At 41.7% G+C, this 16,698-nt stretch overlaps 1 protein-coding gene across 1 annotated transcript in view; it reads left to right on the top strand.

Moving 5' to 3' along the window:
* The window catches only part of MRPS5 (mitochondrial ribosomal protein S5), a 64,932-nt gene extending 48,526 nt beyond the window's left edge, over positions 1–16,406 (top strand). The window contains exons 8-11 of the mRNA XM_074817360.1: positions 1,029–1,086; positions 2,971–3,033; positions 14,235–14,371; positions 15,828–16,406. Of these exons, the coding sequence (XP_074673461.1) occupies positions 1,029–1,086; positions 2,971–3,033; positions 14,235–14,371; positions 15,828–16,052 (483 nt within the window). The 3' untranslated portion in view covers positions 16,053–16,406. The remainder of the gene's footprint in view (positions 1–1,028; positions 1,087–2,970; positions 3,034–14,234; positions 14,372–15,827) is intronic.
* The last annotated feature ends 292 nt before the right edge of the window (positions 16,407–16,698 follow it).

The following is a 16,698-nucleotide window of genomic DNA, read 5'->3' as shown; positions in this document are numbered from 1 at the left end:
TTAGTAATCTATATTTTGTAGTCTGTGCAAAGAAGTAAGTCCATGTACATGATTTGTCCATCTTGATACAAATAATCATAGACTCATTTAGGTTGGAAAAGACCTTAAGATTGAGTCCAACCATAAACCTAATGCTGCCAAGTCCACCACTAAACCATGTCCCTAAGTGCCACATCTACACATCTTTTAAATATCTGCAGGGGTGGTGACTCAACCGCTTCCCTGGGCAGCCTGTTCCAATGCTTGAGAACCCTTTCAGAGAAGAAATTTTTCCTAATGTCCAATCTGAACCTCCCCTGGCACAACTTGAGGCTGTTTCCTCTCATCCTACCACTTGTTACTTGGGAGAAGAGACCTACACCCACCTCACTCCATCCTCCTTTCAGGTAGTTGTAGAGGGCGATGAGGTCTCCCCTCAGTCTTGTCTTCTCCAGGCTAAACAACCCCAGTTCCCTCAGCCACTCCTCATAAGACTTGTGGTCTAGACCCCTTACCAGCACTGTTCCTCTTTGGACACACGTAATGAGGTTGCCTTGCAATGAGATTCCATTAATGCACTCTTTATTTTCTTTCTGCTCCCTTTTCTGTGGCATATACCTATCCCTACCTGTTCCAATATCTATATAGCATACGATCTGCTTGTGCGGTTAGCATGTACAAATTTTTCTCTTACACATGCATAATTACCTTAAGACTCCTCTAGACTTCAAAATGTTACTTATCTGCCTACATTGATCTAGTTTGTATGCTCAACTAAGCTATCAAAGTAGCAATTCTAAAATACACAAAGTTTATTAATGGTGTTACCATATTGAAAAATCTTTTAAATATTAAATCTGTCAGGAGAAAGCAGTTCTTTAAAGAGGACGTTTTCATTTCCATAAAATAAATGGCTTAGATGTGGCAAACCTAAACCTTCCAAAGTTTTCTTTCTTGAATTTTTTCTGTCTAGTTGACTGAACAATGGTAAATTTCAAATACTTTTCAGAAAAATTCAAGAAAAAATGTTTTCTTCTTTTATTCCCTAGGCAAAGAATAAAGCAATACGCTGCTTACATTTTATAGAGATGTATCAGAACCACACAAGTAAGTATTATGATTTTTTTTTTTTTTTAGACTCATTCTTTAACTTTCAGTAAGCAATGAATGTACCAACAGGAACTGGTTGCGGCTAGTTACAAAGTGTAAAAAGACATTAACAAACCTTTCAGATCTGATGCATTGTGTTATTCTTCGTGCATTATTTTGATTCTTCAGCGTGCTGTGTGAAATCTTAGCCACAGACTGTTTTAGCTAGACAGTGGTAACGTCAGAGTACATAATCTGTCAGTCCCTGTGCAAAATAATTTACCATTACCAGGAATGAATATGTGGTTTACTCTTTACTTTCACTCAGGTTTGCATCCACAGTTGTAGGAAGGTCCATGAAGAAAAGTTAAAATTATATAATACAAGATGTTGTTGTTAAAATATTGAGATATTTATCTCTTTTCTAGTCTCCTGCCTTTGCCGTGAAAGATGGGGACAGACTTTTTAGTAGGGCCTGTTGCAATAAGACAAGGGGTAATGGTTTTAAACTAAAAGAGGGCATATTTAGACTAGATATAAGGAAGATATTTTTTACAATGAGGTGGTTAAACAATGGGTCGGGTTGCCCAGAGAGGTGGTAGGTGCCCCATCCCTGGAGACATTCAAGGTCAGGTGTGACGGGTCTCTCAGCCACCAAATCTAGTTGAAGATGTCCCTGCTTATTGCAGGGGGGGTGGACTAGATAACCTACAAAGGTCCCTTCCAACCCAAACTTATTTGATTCTGTGATTCTGTGTTTAAAATTTAGATGCTTAATGCATAGTATTTCAGGCTCTTTAAAAATGGGGGCAGGAGAAGGGGGTAGTAGCAAGATTAAATATCTGCTGGCACAGTTTGAGTTAAGGAAGTAGGCTAATGTCTGAGCATCTTTTCTCTACCGTGAACTCCTCTGTGCTTTTCCCCTTTGTATGTGAGAGATGATTCCCTGTTGACTCAATCCATGTATGCTGACAAAGCCCAGCAGCCGGGGAGAACGTGGGCAGGAGAAGTCAGTCTGATGTTTCATGGTAGCTTTTTGTTAATTCAATTTAATACCATACAAGTCCTCTCTGATGTCAGATGTGGTACCAGTATACCAAAGATTCAGTTACCTTCCAGAAAAATTTTGAAAGATAGTACTTTACAGAGTATATGAATATTTAACCAAGTCATTGTGTAGATAAATACTCAGTATAATAAAACTTCAGCTTACAAATATAAAACTGCAGTTATCCTCATGACTCTATTTCTTGAACATTATTATTTCACACACAGATTGGGGATTTAAATAAAAACTGGTGGTGTTTCCACAGTGCTTTCCCTTCTACTTAACATAGAGGTCCTCTGAGCCATCTTGACTGCAGTGCTAGAATCCACTATGCAGAGACTGAGCCACTGAATCAAATGTATATAAATGTATATAACAGCCACCCACCAGAGGATATGAGTTTGGGCTTCCTTTTGAAGCAGAGAAAAGCAGGAAGACTGGAATGGTAAATATTCTGTGTGGAACATCCAAGAATGCTGAAGCCTATGGGGAAATCTTAGGTTAAAATCGGAATTGTTAGAAAAATCTGAGTATGAGGGAGAAGGTTAAGTTGTATCACATGAGCTCACTTCAAAGCTAAATGAGGATTATTGGAGGCATACACCCGTCATATTTTTCAAGTGAAGCTTGGTTTTGTTTACAATAGTAACATAGTATTTACAGATGTGTAAACATTCCTAATCTATTCCAGAAATTTACCTAGATTAACTCATCTCTTTGAAGAACTCAGAGGAGAGTAAAACAAACTTCTCGTTCACAGTTCTGAAAAAGAAAGGTAGTCCTTAAATGTGCTGAGCTAAAGCTTTTCTAGAAGGAAGAATTTAGCTGTAATGCCTTTCTGTCCTCTCCTCCAGTTTACCATGACCTTACAGTGAAATTTAAAAGTACGACCATCCGTATGAAGAAACAAAACAAAGGTAATTAAAGCTGCTTGGAAATTTTGAAGTTTTATTGATTACTGGCTGGTATTTATTTGATGAAGTTAAATTTGTGCAATGTCTATTTATTTCAGAGATGGATCATTTGGTGCTAGTCTACCATGTTTTAAATATTGAAGATGATCAATTCTTTTTCATTAGAAATACCTACTGTTGATGACATGGCTTTGTTATTGTAAATTAGGATTTGTCTCTCTTACACTGGTGGGAGCCCTATTCTTGGTGTTCTTTCATGCTTCCTAAGTGTAGTTTGTTTGGCTCTAAATTACCTAAATGTGGAAAAGTCTAATGTATTAGTATAGATGTTGGAGGCAAGGCCTTTAGAAGAACCCTGCAGGTTTTTATTCCCACCATATGCCCCATACATTTGGAGAACTGATAGCCTCATTCCATTATTTTTCAGTGATTTTTTTTTTTTTTTTTTTAAATTATTGTTTTCAAGACAAGATTCAGAGGTAGTTTAGTATGCAGTAGTGGGACTGCTTCAAGTGGGAATCACGAGAGCAAGCTGGATCTGTGTGCCTGTCCCTCCTAAGCCCATACTGGGATAGCATGGGCTGATGTCCTCCCTCAACTGCCTTGGACTACCTGTGGTCATGAGCTGGAGCCAGGACAGCATCCAGCCTGCTACTTTGAGACCATTACTGCTTTATTTTCCCTAAAATCAAGAGCTTCCAGCAGGGAAACTAGAGGGATTATCTACCCTGGCTTGTTGTCCTACGCCATACCAGCACAAAGACCATCTTATAGTTACACAGTGGTAGTGTTTTCATTTCTCCACCTTTGCAACCTCTTCTTCACTTTCATAGCACTTGTAGTACAGGCAGATGCTTCTTTAGACTCCTGTAGGTTGAATGGGAGTAGTAGTGAGTCCATGCCTGTTACCTCTCAGTTCACAGGTTTGGTCTTCCACAAAGCTAGTGTTAAGTGATATTAGATGTGCAGCTGCCTCCTCCAGCCACTTCAGTCCAGGACCCTCCTGCCCAACCCCTGGAGCCCTGCCCAGTACCCAGGGCCTCGGCCCAGGCCAAGGGATGTGGCTGTTACTTTCCCATTTGCAGGTTCAACCAGCAGCAGAGCTGACTATGCATCCCAGACACACAGACACACACGGGATACTGACACAGCTGGCCACAGACAAGGTGCTGCCTTCAACAGCACATACGTACAGGACTCGCATAAACACAGACAGTCAAGTCCGTTCCTCCTCTCTGGCTGGCAGACATAGAAGATCACTAGTGCAGGCACACAGAGCAGTTTCCAGGTTCACAAGCACACACACATTTGTGGAACCCTCAAGTACCAGCACGGCCTCTCTGTGCACCCACCACCTCTGCCTAAATTCTGAGCCCTCTTACCCACTTCACAGGTCCTCTACTTGCCAGCTGGTGTATGCACTCCCACACTTGTTCCTCATGCACTTCACATTCACAAGTTCCCCTGGGTATACAGGCATGGACTCCCTGCCCACCTGATACCCCAGTCCAGACCTGAGCCCCCCTACTCACTGGCTAGTCCAGCTTAAAGTTTGCTAGTGAAAACACACGCATGCCTCACACACACCAGGACTGGGGAAGGTAGAGATGCTTGGCACACCCCAGCAGCCACCACCAGGCAGACAGGCTGTTACTTGTGGTCCTGCTCCAACCGCTGTCAATTCTCACACCCCTCCCAGTCTGGGTCTCCCCTGGTTTACAGTCTTAGCAGTTGCAAAGTGCAGGTTGATCTTCCTAAAAGTGATACCTGGGTTACTGGTAATGTTTGTTTCTTGTTATTGTCTCTACCTTTGTTTTCTCAGGTCTGTGTTTCTGTATATTTTCTTTCTGGTTTCCTCTTTTTCCCCTCAGTTTCCCAGTTGACAAGGTCCCCAATCAGATAACCTCACTAGAATGAACATTCTCACAATCTCACATGCTCTCATCAATTGTGTAGCTGACCATGTTTGGTTCTCATCAATGCCTCCCTTATCATTTGTCAGTCATGTTTGTGTCTCTCTATGTTCTTGTCACTCTCCTCCAACATACCCTTACAGCTACCAGTCCACTGGAAGTACTTACAATTAAAAATACTTTCAGTCCACAGTGCTAGTAAATTGCTGTCAATAGTTGTGAAGTATGGCAACTCAGCATGTCTACCATTAACAGTTCTGCACCAGCAAGACACAGCACAGGTTTTATCATCAGACTGGTAATTGATGGAGGGTCATGACTGTGTCCCCTTCCTGGCTTTAGCCAGAGATACATGGTCCACCACACATTGTTCCTCAGTTGTGTGTGTGCTGTCTCTAATAGCTTCCACATGAACACTGATCTTTTGAAGACGTGTTGCTGACTTTCTGCTATCCCTTTCCTCACCTTCAAAGCTGTTCTGATATGTGCTTTGCCAGTCATTTACAATAACAGGGATACATCCAGAACAACCTTGTAAACTGCTCTCATGTTTTAATACATGCAGTAGTTTGGGGAGCTAAAGGTTAGCTTATTTCTATTGCATTACAGTTTTCAGTGTCATCCATTTTACCTTCTTGGGTCTTTCTGTTTTGAAGACCTGCATTGATGGCATGACATCATTTCTTTGCATGAATCTTTAGTTAGACCTTTATGTATGAAGGTTTGATTTGACTTGTTTAGCCTAACTTTGCTTTCAAGACAGATAAAGGTAGCTGCTGTTCTATAGAAAACAGATTTAGTTTGCTGCTGAGCACTCTTAACTGGTCCTCTAATTTTAATATACAAATAGGAAACTAATTCATTTATGTGGCTAGTTCTTTGTAAATCACTTCAGTTTCATTATGATAAGATCTAAACTGCAAGACATTTAATGATTAGCTTATAATAGGTCAGAAACTTGGGATAATTTTCCAGTCATGCTCAACTACTTAATTCATCAATTTCTACAACCTTTGAGTAAGTTGAAGCATTGACGCTTTGGACATACTATTTGATTTTGTGTATCTGGTATTCTTGTTCTGCACTGACACATTAGTAATATGAGAATATAATTATTAATGTTCAGAGTTACTAATGTATTTTGAAATAATCTAAAATTGCTATGAACCTTCAACTCAATTTTTATTAGATGACATTTTGATTCTGAGGTGAAAGGGTTTTTTAACCAGTGTGACATGGACTTAGAAAAATCTTTACAAGTTATCAGATATAGGGTCAGACTGTCTTATTGTTTATGTTTCTGCAGTTTTTCTGCATCTAAGGAGCTCTCAAGCTCTCAATTAGGTAATTGGGCTATAATTTTTAAGATAACCACTTAAAAGAAACTTCAGTTTAGTCTTCAGTATAATGAATGAAAAACATGCACGGAGCAAGAGTAGCACAACTGAACTACACATTTGAGCATGTATGTACAAACAAATGATGCTATTGCTGTTAAATGGTAAAGGAAGGTTCCCATTAGATGTTATTTTCTTGTAGTGGAACATAGAATAAGACATACCTTCCCACCTCATCTGACATGAACCTCAGAAGCAAGAACAATGAGCGTCACCTTATATTTAATTTTATCTCACCAGACTTTTGTCCTAATTTATTTCCATTTTTTTATTAAATTCAAGAAACAAACTGCCTCTCCACTCTTTTTCCCAGGACGGATCCTTTTATAGCTGACATACTACTGTTGCCATGCCCAGTGAGGCTTTTCCATTTGACTTACACAATAAAAATTGCATATCTCAGAATGGTTGAGGTTGGAAGGGACCCCTGGGGGTTGTCTTGTCCAACCCTCCAACCTCCTGTTCAAGCAGCGTCACACAGAGCAAGCTGCTCAGGGCCATGTCCAGACAGCTCTTGAATATCTCCAAAGGCAGAGACTCCACAACCTGTTAAGGGCAACCTGTGCCATTGTTCAGTCATGCTCACTGTGAAAAAGTGTTTCCTGATGTTCAGATGGTACCTCCTGTGTTTCAGTTTGTGCCCATTGCTGCTTGTTCTGTCACTGGGCACCACTGAAAAGAGCCTGGCTCTATCTTCTTTGCATGTTCCCTTCAGATATTCATGTATATTGATGAGATCCCCCCTGAGCCTTCTCTTCTCCAGGCTAAACAGTCCCATCTCTCTCAGCCTTTCCTGATACGAGAAATGCTCTAGTCCCTTAATCATCTTCACAGCTCTTTGCTGGACTCCCTCCAGTATGTCCATGTCTCTCTTGTGCTGGGGAGCCCAGAACAGGACACAGTGTTCCAGGTGTGTCTCACCAGTGCTGAGTAGAGGGGAAGGATCACCTCCCTCAACCCACTGGCAACAGTCCTCCTAATGCAGCCCAGGATGCTTTTTTGCTGCAAGGGCACGTTGCTGGCTCATGGTCAACTTGGTGGCCACCAGGATCCCCCAAGCCTTTTTCTACCAAGCTGCGTTCCAGCTGCTCAGCCCCCCAGGATGTATTGGTGCATATGATTCCTCCCCAGGTGCAGGGCTTTGCACTTGCCTTTGTTGAACTTTGTGAGGTTCCTGTCAGCCCGTTTCTCCAGCCTGTCAGGGTCCCTCTGGATGGCATCATGACTCTCCCATTTTTGTATCATCAGCAAACTTGCTGAGAGTACACTCTGCCCCATCAAACAGATCACTGATGAAGATGTTGAACACAAATGGGCCCAGTACTGACCCCTGGGGTACACCACTAGTTACTGGCCTCTAGAGTTCATGCCATTGATTACCACTCTCTGGGCCCGGCTGTTCAGCCAATTTTCTGTCCACCACTGTCTACTCATGCAACCTATACTTCATCAGCTTCTCTGTGAGGATCTTCCAGGAGATAGTGTCAAAAGCCTTACTGAAGTCAAGAGAGATAATGCCCACAGCTCTGCATTTCATCATAGAAGGTTATAAGGTTGGTCAAGCATGACTTACCCCTGGTGCATCCATGCTCGCTACTCCTGATCACCTTCTTGTAACATCATGTGCCTGGAAACGGTTTCTAGGATTAGTTGTTGCATCAGCTTCCCAGGGATCTAAAACTAGCCTGTAGTTCCCTGGGTCCTCCAGTACCTCAGCCTTTTCCATGTCCTGTGTTGCAAGGTCCCCTGCCCCATTCAGCAGTGAGCGCACATTTTAACTAGTCTTCCTTTTGCCACTTAGATACTTAGAGAAGCCCTTCTTGTAGCCTTTGACATCCCTTGCCAGATTCAGTTGGGCTTTGGCTTTCCTTACTGCATCTCTGCATACTCAAGCAGTGTCTCTGTATTTTTCTCAGGTTACCTGTCACTGCTTCCATCTTTTTATGTTTTGAGTTTTGCCAGGAGCATCTTGTTCATCCGTACAGACCTCCTGGCATTTTTATCTGTCTTCCTGCTTATTGGAATGGACCACTCCTGAGCTTAGAGTAGGTGATCTTTTAGTATGACCAGCTTTCTTGGGCTCCTCTTCCTCAAGGACTTTATTCCACAAGACTCTTCCAAACAGATCCTTGAAGATGATGAAGTCTAGCATTGTGGTCTTGGTTTTTGCCCTGCTCCCTTCTTACATGATCCTGAATGCCACCATCTCATAGTCACCGCAGCTAAGGCTGCCTTTGACCTTCACATCCCTAACAAGCCCTTCCTTGTTTGTGAGGTCCAGCAGAGCACCTTTCCTTGATGGCTTCTTTGTCACTTGAGCCAGGAAGTTGCTGCCAGTGCACTCCAGATATCTCCTGGGTTGCTTATGCCCTTCTGTATTGCTTCTTCAGCATTCGTCAGGGTGGTTGAAGTCCCCTGTGAAGACCAGAGCCTGTGAACGTGAGGCTCCTTCTACCTGTCTGTAGGCAGCCTCATCCATTTGTTGTTCTTGATCAGATGTCCTTTAGCAGACAGACATGCCCTACAATGTCACCCTTATTGGTCTGCTTTTTCATCCTTACCTATAACTCTCGGTTGGCTCATCATCCATCCCTAGAGCAGAGCAGATCTGCATGTATTCCAGCTATTTTCTCACATAAAGGGCCACTCCACCTCCTTGTCTTCCCAACCTGTCTTTTCTAAAGAGCCTGTATCCCTCCACTGTAGCACTCCATTCATGTTAGCCATCCACCACGTCTCCATGACTTCAACAAGACGACAGACATGCAACTGCACACAGATCTCTTAATTTCTCATGTTTATTGTCCATGCTGCCTGCATTAGTGTATAGGCACTTCAGAGAGGCACCTTAGCATGCTGATTTCCCAGAAAGCTCTTTTCCATTACAGTGCCTTGCAGAAACTTTCTTGCTTACATGCAGATGCTGGTGGTGACCCCACTCAAGCCCTGTTTTGATGATTTTTGCTTTCCCTTTTGTTCACATCACTCCAGACCCTTTGTTCATCAACCCTGTCTGTCACCCCCTCAGAGGGCTGCTGATAACTCTCTCGCTCCCCTGTTGTTCCTAGTTTAAAGCAGTCCTCACCAGGTCAGCCACCCTACCGGCAAAGATACCTTTGCCTCACTTAGTGAGGTGGATCCCATCTCTCCCAAGCACACACTGATCCTCAAACAAGGTCCCATTGTCATAGAAACCAAAACCCAGTTGCCAACACTACCTCTGCAACCAGCTGTTGACCTGCATTATCAGTGCCCTTTCCCTTTCTTGCCACTTGAGGAGAACACCACTTGGGCCCCATGTGCCTGACTATCACCCCCAGAGCTCTGTAGTTGCTTTTGATACTCTCTGGCTTGTTCCTGGCAGTATCGTTGGTGCCCTCATGGAAGAACAGCAAGAGATGATAGAGGGTCAGACAAGCTTCAGCAGTCTCTCCACAACATCTGGGATCCAGGCCCCTGGCAAGCAGCAAACTTCTCTAGATGACAGGTCAGGTCAGTAGATGGGTGCCTCTTCCCTGCAGCGGGGAATTGCCCATTACGACCAGTCACTGCTTCTTCCCAGTGGTCTTGCATTGTCAGGGTCAGTTGGCCCAGATGCTTTGCTTGAAAGTACATCTAGCTTCTCCTCCTCCTTGAGGGCAGTGAACATATTTCATAGTGCAAACCTTTATGTGGAGCTGGAGCCCTTCTCTTGGTGCTAGTTTCCATTCTTCACCTTCTCCAGAGGTTACACTTGCCATTCTACTGGACTGTGCCTGCGTCCACGCTGCGGGTTGAGTCTAGGCCTCTTAAAGCTGTTAATACCACTGAACAACAATTAACACATATGAACACCGTTGATTTATAATTCTTGGAAAAACTTACGTAGTAGGCATTTTGTTCTAGGCTTCAAATGTGCTGCAGCAGGATAATTCTGTTGATCTCGGGGGGAGGGTTTTGTGGTCTCTTTTAATCCCTAGATCCTTTTTCTGTTGCTGTTTAGTCAGTCTCCTCTATTTTGTAGCTGTGCTTTTGATTTCTCAGCAAAGCACTCTGCATCTGTCTTTGTTGAATTTCAGTGTTTTGGTTTCAAACTGTGTCTCCAGTTTGTCAGACCTACATTGACTTCTTCTGACCTCCAGTACACTTGCAGCCTTTCCCAAGATAATATCCTCAACCTGTTTTTTTTCAGTCTCTGTTCTCCTATTCAAGTCATCAGTGACGATACTTGCAGATATTAAAGCCATAACAAATTCACAGCAGGATCCTATCTGGAAGATGCTCTTGGCCTGACAGCAAACTGCTGGTCATGGAGATACATGCTTTAATGATGATTTTGCCTAGTTCTTACATCCTTAGTTTATTTGTGAGAGTACCGTGTTGAACCATGTCAGAATACGAGTCCACTTCTGTCACATTAGCACCTTAGCCTGGGTGGCTTGTTGCTGCCAGTTTTGGCCAGTGCTTTGCCTTGTCTGAGTATCTTGCCAGCCTTTTCAGTTACACAACACCTTCACATATATGCAAGTATCTTCCAAAAAACCAGGAAACACTTTTCCACTTAATGAATATTTTCCCTGTTTTATAACTGATGGAACTAGATTGTGCATTTCCTGAAACGGGTTTGATGTCTAAGAAAAAATTGTGCTTATGTCCAATGTGCTCTGGACAGCAGGCATCGTGGGCCTTATTAAGAAGTGTAATGATAGATCAGTGTATAAAATTTTGTAGATAAATTGTATGTGTGTGTGAGTGAGAGAGAGACTTCATTATGTGCTCATGCTCTGAAGACAAGCTGTAACATATATCTATGCGAAATTGAGATTTTTAGGGATGGTATAGATAAAGCTCTTGCTGAGTTTACCTTAGTCCCTGACAGGCTTTTGTGTTTTACGGGGAGGTTTCATAGCAGAAGCAGGAGCTGACTGTAATTTTAGTACAATTAAATGACTTGTGGACGTACTGCAGAACAAGATTTAACTGGAGGCAGGCTCTGGACTTCATGTCTGCCACCATTCCAGGTAGCTCCTGTTTCTAGCACATGCCAGCTGGATGGAAACTGCCAGGGGTATTGCTTATCTGTGCTGCAGTATATGCTACCTTTTGGAGTGTGGACAGCTCTTAATCTTCATCTCTGACTTGACTTTACAATTACAGTAGTCACGAGACTGCTCTGCTAGCCACACTGATACGTCTCTGAGTAGTGTAAATTAGTTCCTAATGTGAATTAATAAGGGGAAATGCAGAACAGTTTGTCAAATACACTTATGTGACTGTGAAGCCCAGCACTGATACCCTGCAGCTGTAATTAATAGGTACAAGAAATTACAATTATTCATAGATTTCACCTTAGACCATGGCATATGTAGACTGTCTTCACTTAAAGTATAGAAGTGCTGCGGGCATTACAGCTGCATAGTTACGTATGCTGAAGCTTCTCACTTTGCATGATTACAGCTGGCAATTTATTTCCAGTTCCTGTATGTAGGACTCTGATATCTTAACAAATGATCACAACAAAGCCTCATGTTTCAGTAGAAAAGGTAAAGTCACTGTTAGTCTTAAATGTTCCTCTCTTGAATTTATTCCTAATCCCCACAAAGTGGAGAAAAACCCAGTTGTATAGTCAGGATTACATATTAGACAAATGAAAATCCAAGTTTAAAAAGTATTGTGATGTGCATGTGAATGTGAACTTAACTTGGAGTAGCCCCTTAGTGTGGACTTAAAATGGATGTTCTGTTTTCAAACTCTTATTAGAGGCTACCCAGAAAATCTAATGTAAATTGCACATAACATTGTGTTAGTTTATAGGAAGCATACATTTTAAATATTTCTTTTTTGGTTACCTTTGTATCTTTTTTAGTGTGAGAAAATTTGTTACATTTAAATGACCCTGTTCTCTTAACCTAGGCCTCATTGAATTAAACCTCAGTAGAACAACATGAGTGCCACAGACAAGTTAAAAATGCCTGAGCCCAACTTTCTCTCCATAACTGGAGTTTGCCGTTAGAATCCTTTGGTTTTGTGTTTGGAATAAATTTTGTTCGGTGACTGATGGACTTAGTTTGCTGGCTTCTGAGTTTCATGTGTTTCCAATATGCAGAAACCTGATTGAGATAAGATGGGAGAAAGGCAACAATAAAAATGCCAGAAATTAAATGCTTTAAGTCACTGAAAATGATACTTTGACAAATAGCCTTTCAGAGGTCATTCACATGTAATTGTGTCTAAAACTTGAATTTGTTTTGTAGCACAGAAAACGGTATTTTCTCAAATGGCAGAACAAATGGCTTTGGATGGTGATAGTTTCTTTTCCAATTGTAGGTTAAAAGAAAAAAAGAAAAAGGGACATATCAGCACAATAAAACATGCAGCACTGGAATAGATATTTTTTTTTTTTTTTTTCCCCCCCTCATTTGCTCAGCAGCAAGACTGTCCTGCAGAGTGGACTAATCAATAACCTGGCTTTTCAGCTTTTAAGAAAGATACGTTAGAACTATCACAAGCCAATTTTTAAATATTAATACAGCTAGGCCACATGAAACAAATCTGTGGGGAATGAGAGAGCAAAATTAGACTCCTCAGAAAGTAACTCTCATTAAAATTTGTCAAGTCTAAGAAACCACTTGCAATTAATGCTAATGTACTACAGTTATGCACTGGAGCTCATACAACACTCTATGATGGAGATGGATGCAGGTGACATGAAAGCCTCTGTTGTGTTTGTGGATTTTGAAATATGTTTGTCCCTCCTCCCCACTCACCTACAAATTTCAAGTTGTTACAGTTACAAGCTTTTGTAATTTGGCCTGTGGTTTCCAAAGACACGCACAAACTTTTTTCGATCTTACTGCTTTGAACAGTAAGTTGAAAGCAAGCGTCACAACACTCATTTGTTCTTTAAGTTTGATTAAAATAATTCTTTTTTCTAGAAATACTTTGCTGTCTTTCCAATGTAGTTTTATCTCCAAGGAGTCTGTTACCTTCTTTATTTCCGTTCCCAGTCCTTGACACCGTACCACTAATGTAATAACAAAGTGTAATTCATGCCAGTTGCTGGGCCAGGAGAAGGGAACAGTACCTTGATAATCTTTTGATAGTGCACAGTATTCTGCTAGCATTTGTGAGCTGAAGGGGAAAAGCATAACTTCTTTGTGGAAAGAAGCACAAAGGACAGCAGTGCTTGAGCATACCAGTTGTTTTGAGCAGTAACTTCACCATAGGGGACCAGTTTAAATCCCTCCATCATGTATGTGAACCAGGAGTTTAAAGTCAGATTTACCATCATTAGGAGTTACTGAAGCTGTCGTTCGTAGTTGGTCACCTGAAATTGCAAAGCAAGTGGTTTTGAAGCTATGTAGGTATTGTTTTTTAGAAGAGGCAGTCTTGGTCAAGATCCAGTTAAATCTAGAGTGTCCCCTTGAAATGGCTTCTTATTAATACTCTTTTAAGTAAACTTGTTGCCTTGCTTCTCTGATGCATTTTCTTTTTGGGAAGTACTAGAGTGTTATTTTTTTGCCTTTTGTTCGAATGTTCCCCGGGTGGTGGGGTATGTTTGTGGAAGATTCTTCTAAAGCTGCCAATGGTACTTCTAAGGAATACTACCCAAACCTGTGGTATTAAACAGGTTGCATTTTTTATGGTTTTATGTTTTGAGTTTATAGGTGGTGACAGTTTCATTTGGGTTTGCAATATGTTAAGTAAGGTGTATTTAGTATAAAAAAAGCCAATGATCTTTATGTTAGCATGGCTGCAAAGACTGGGAAGAATGGTTTTCCCAGAATGGTTTTGCCATTTTTAAGATACAGTGTGTTCTAACATGCTAAAGAGGTCTTAGTTCTCTATTCTGACTTAGCTAAGTTGTACGTGTACAAATAATCATATAATGCTAATTTATTTTTTTTTCCACCAGGTTATGGTCTTCGTTGCCACCGAGCTATCATCACCATCTGCAAACTAATTGGCATTAGAGACATGTATGCCAAGGTTTCTGGATCCAAAAACTTGATTAACATTACCAGAGCTCTCTTTAAAGGCTTGGCACAACAGGTAGAGTGCACTCTCAGTGCTTCTATGCATCAGGTCAGGGGATGGAACAGGATTGATATTGTAATAGTTTTTGGTCAAACAGTTTATATTCTAGGCTTAAAATGAAGAAATTTTCCAAAGAGCAAATAAAATCAGCCTGTGAATAATTTCTCAGCAGTTGTATGAAGTTGTCCAGTCAGAAACAGTTGTATGTAACTGCCTGTTCCACAGCCAAGTGCCTCCATGGGACATCTGAATTTCTGGGCTTTCATTTGTAGTATTTTTGGTGGCATTTGAAAAATCATGGGCAGAGGAAGTTGTGGCCCAGCTTTGGTTGCTGCTGCTTGTTTGTCTGCATTCTAAGTTTTTTGTTGCCTAAGGACCGAACATCACAGCTGCTTCTATCACTAGTACAATTGAGATCTCTGAAATAAATCAGGGCGGTGGTGTCATTTCCTCTGACTCAAAGTGCTCACAATGGAGTTGTCTCTGTCAGAGCCAGCTGCCTGTAGTTGATGGAAAGATCCAATGTGCAGCATTTCATCTGAATTCCTTTGAACACCAGCCTTAGGATGAGTCAGTCCTTTGGAAATTCCTGGTTATCTCATTTGGTGGTAGAGTCTTGGTAGCTGCCAGGATTTAGCTGCTTACATTCCCAATATAGCCCTGCAAAGCTGTAGTTGTCAAATCTGTCACCCCGTCCTAGCCAACTTTTTCAGTTTAGCCTCAGGGGGGGAAGAGGTTATGATCATCTTTGCCTAATGAGATACTTACAGATGCTTATCAGTATCTGAGGTTAATCAGACTTGAGGAAGTCTGTCATATATTTTCAATGCATTGTCTCCAAGAAGTCTTCCACAGAATGAATAGAAGAAGAGCCTGCTGTATGAATTATTGCTTTGAGATATGTGAGCTGATATATTTTATTGACTGCCCTGAATGGGAAAGATTTCCTGTCCCCAGTAGACATTTATTCTGGAAAATGAGTGTTAACAAAACAACTTCTATGCGAGGAAGAGATATAGTTAAAAATAATGCAAATTCATATCATTATATTAGCTAATATTAACTGTCAGGACAGTAATAAGCACTTTACTTTTGTCAAAGCAAAATTTACATCCATATAAAGACATAAAAATGTTACTGCACATTACTAACATGCCAACATGCATGCTTGTTAGCAGGTTGTGCCTTTTCCAGCCAGATCCTTTCCAGAAGCAAGTTCCTCTAGGATGCCCTTGTAATGCTAGTATATCTGCAGTCTAGCTATCTGAATTCCTGCTGCTTATGCAATTAGCTCATTTGAAACCCATGACAATGAGCCTGACGAATCATTTAATTTACGCAGTGTTTAAACTGTTTAGTAGTAAATTACCTTTTTTTTTTTCCTACCCCATATACCATGTAGAGTTTGAGCTGAAGTAAACCAATATTGTGCATCATTGCTTTGATTGTCTTTTCTCTTTCTTACTCCCAGGAAACTCACCAACAGTTAGCGAACCAGAAGAGTCTCTATGTAGTGGAGTTCCGGGAGGAGCAGGGCCCTCTGCCCATCGTTGTGGCACTCCCAGAGGGTCCTGTCCGTGAGGATCCTGAGCCTGAAGATGTAGTTCCAGACACAAAGCTGGAGTGGAGTGAGGTGAAAGAAGCTCAGGGAATGACAAAATCTCCCTGGAAAAATGTCAGACGGATGGCATGCTAAAAACTTCAGTCCCTTCGTCTCTTCTGCTTAGAGATGCAACTGGAAAAGCCCAGCCCAACTGGACAGGTTGTCTAGGCTTACAGTCAGAGGACACCAGTAGTGCACTCTCATGACATTCATATTGCTGCTCCCATCACTACCATTCAGTAACATTGTTTGCTTTCCCACAGTTCTTCTGACCAGTGTTCGACTAGGGACATTCAGATGGAAACAGCCAGTGAACATGACTTTGTCTTCAAGCATGCATTTACTTGATTCCTGAAAAAATCAACAGATCCCATGTTTCCTTCACAAGCTCTTGGGAAACTACTGAAAAGATAAGATTGTAAAAGCAATAAAGAATCCTCAGAATTAGTTCAGTGTGGGTTTGTTGGGGTCTTTTTTGCAAAATGCCAGTGTCTGGGAGATCTTGAAGCAAGCAGCAGTAGTGGGAGTTAATGTGTGCACTCTCCATCTCACTCTCTAGGCTCGCTCATTATGGGGAAATCAGAAAGTAGAAGTTGTGTGTCTTCTGCAGGGGGGATGGGGAAGGGGAGCAAGGTGATGGCGGGCAACAGCTGGACTTGTGCAAACACTGTTCATGCAAGTGGGGAAGTTCCCCAAATGAAGCAGAGCCCAAATACCTGAGGAGAGACACCCCACTGTG

Source organism: Strix aluco, chromosome 3 (genome assembly GCF_031877795.1).
Source record: "Strix aluco isolate bStrAlu1 chromosome 3, bStrAlu1.hap1, whole genome shotgun sequence".
NCBI lineage: Eukaryota > Metazoa > Chordata > Aves > Strigiformes > Strigidae > Strix > Strix aluco.
This window is presented reverse-complemented; position numbering and strand designations above follow the sequence as displayed.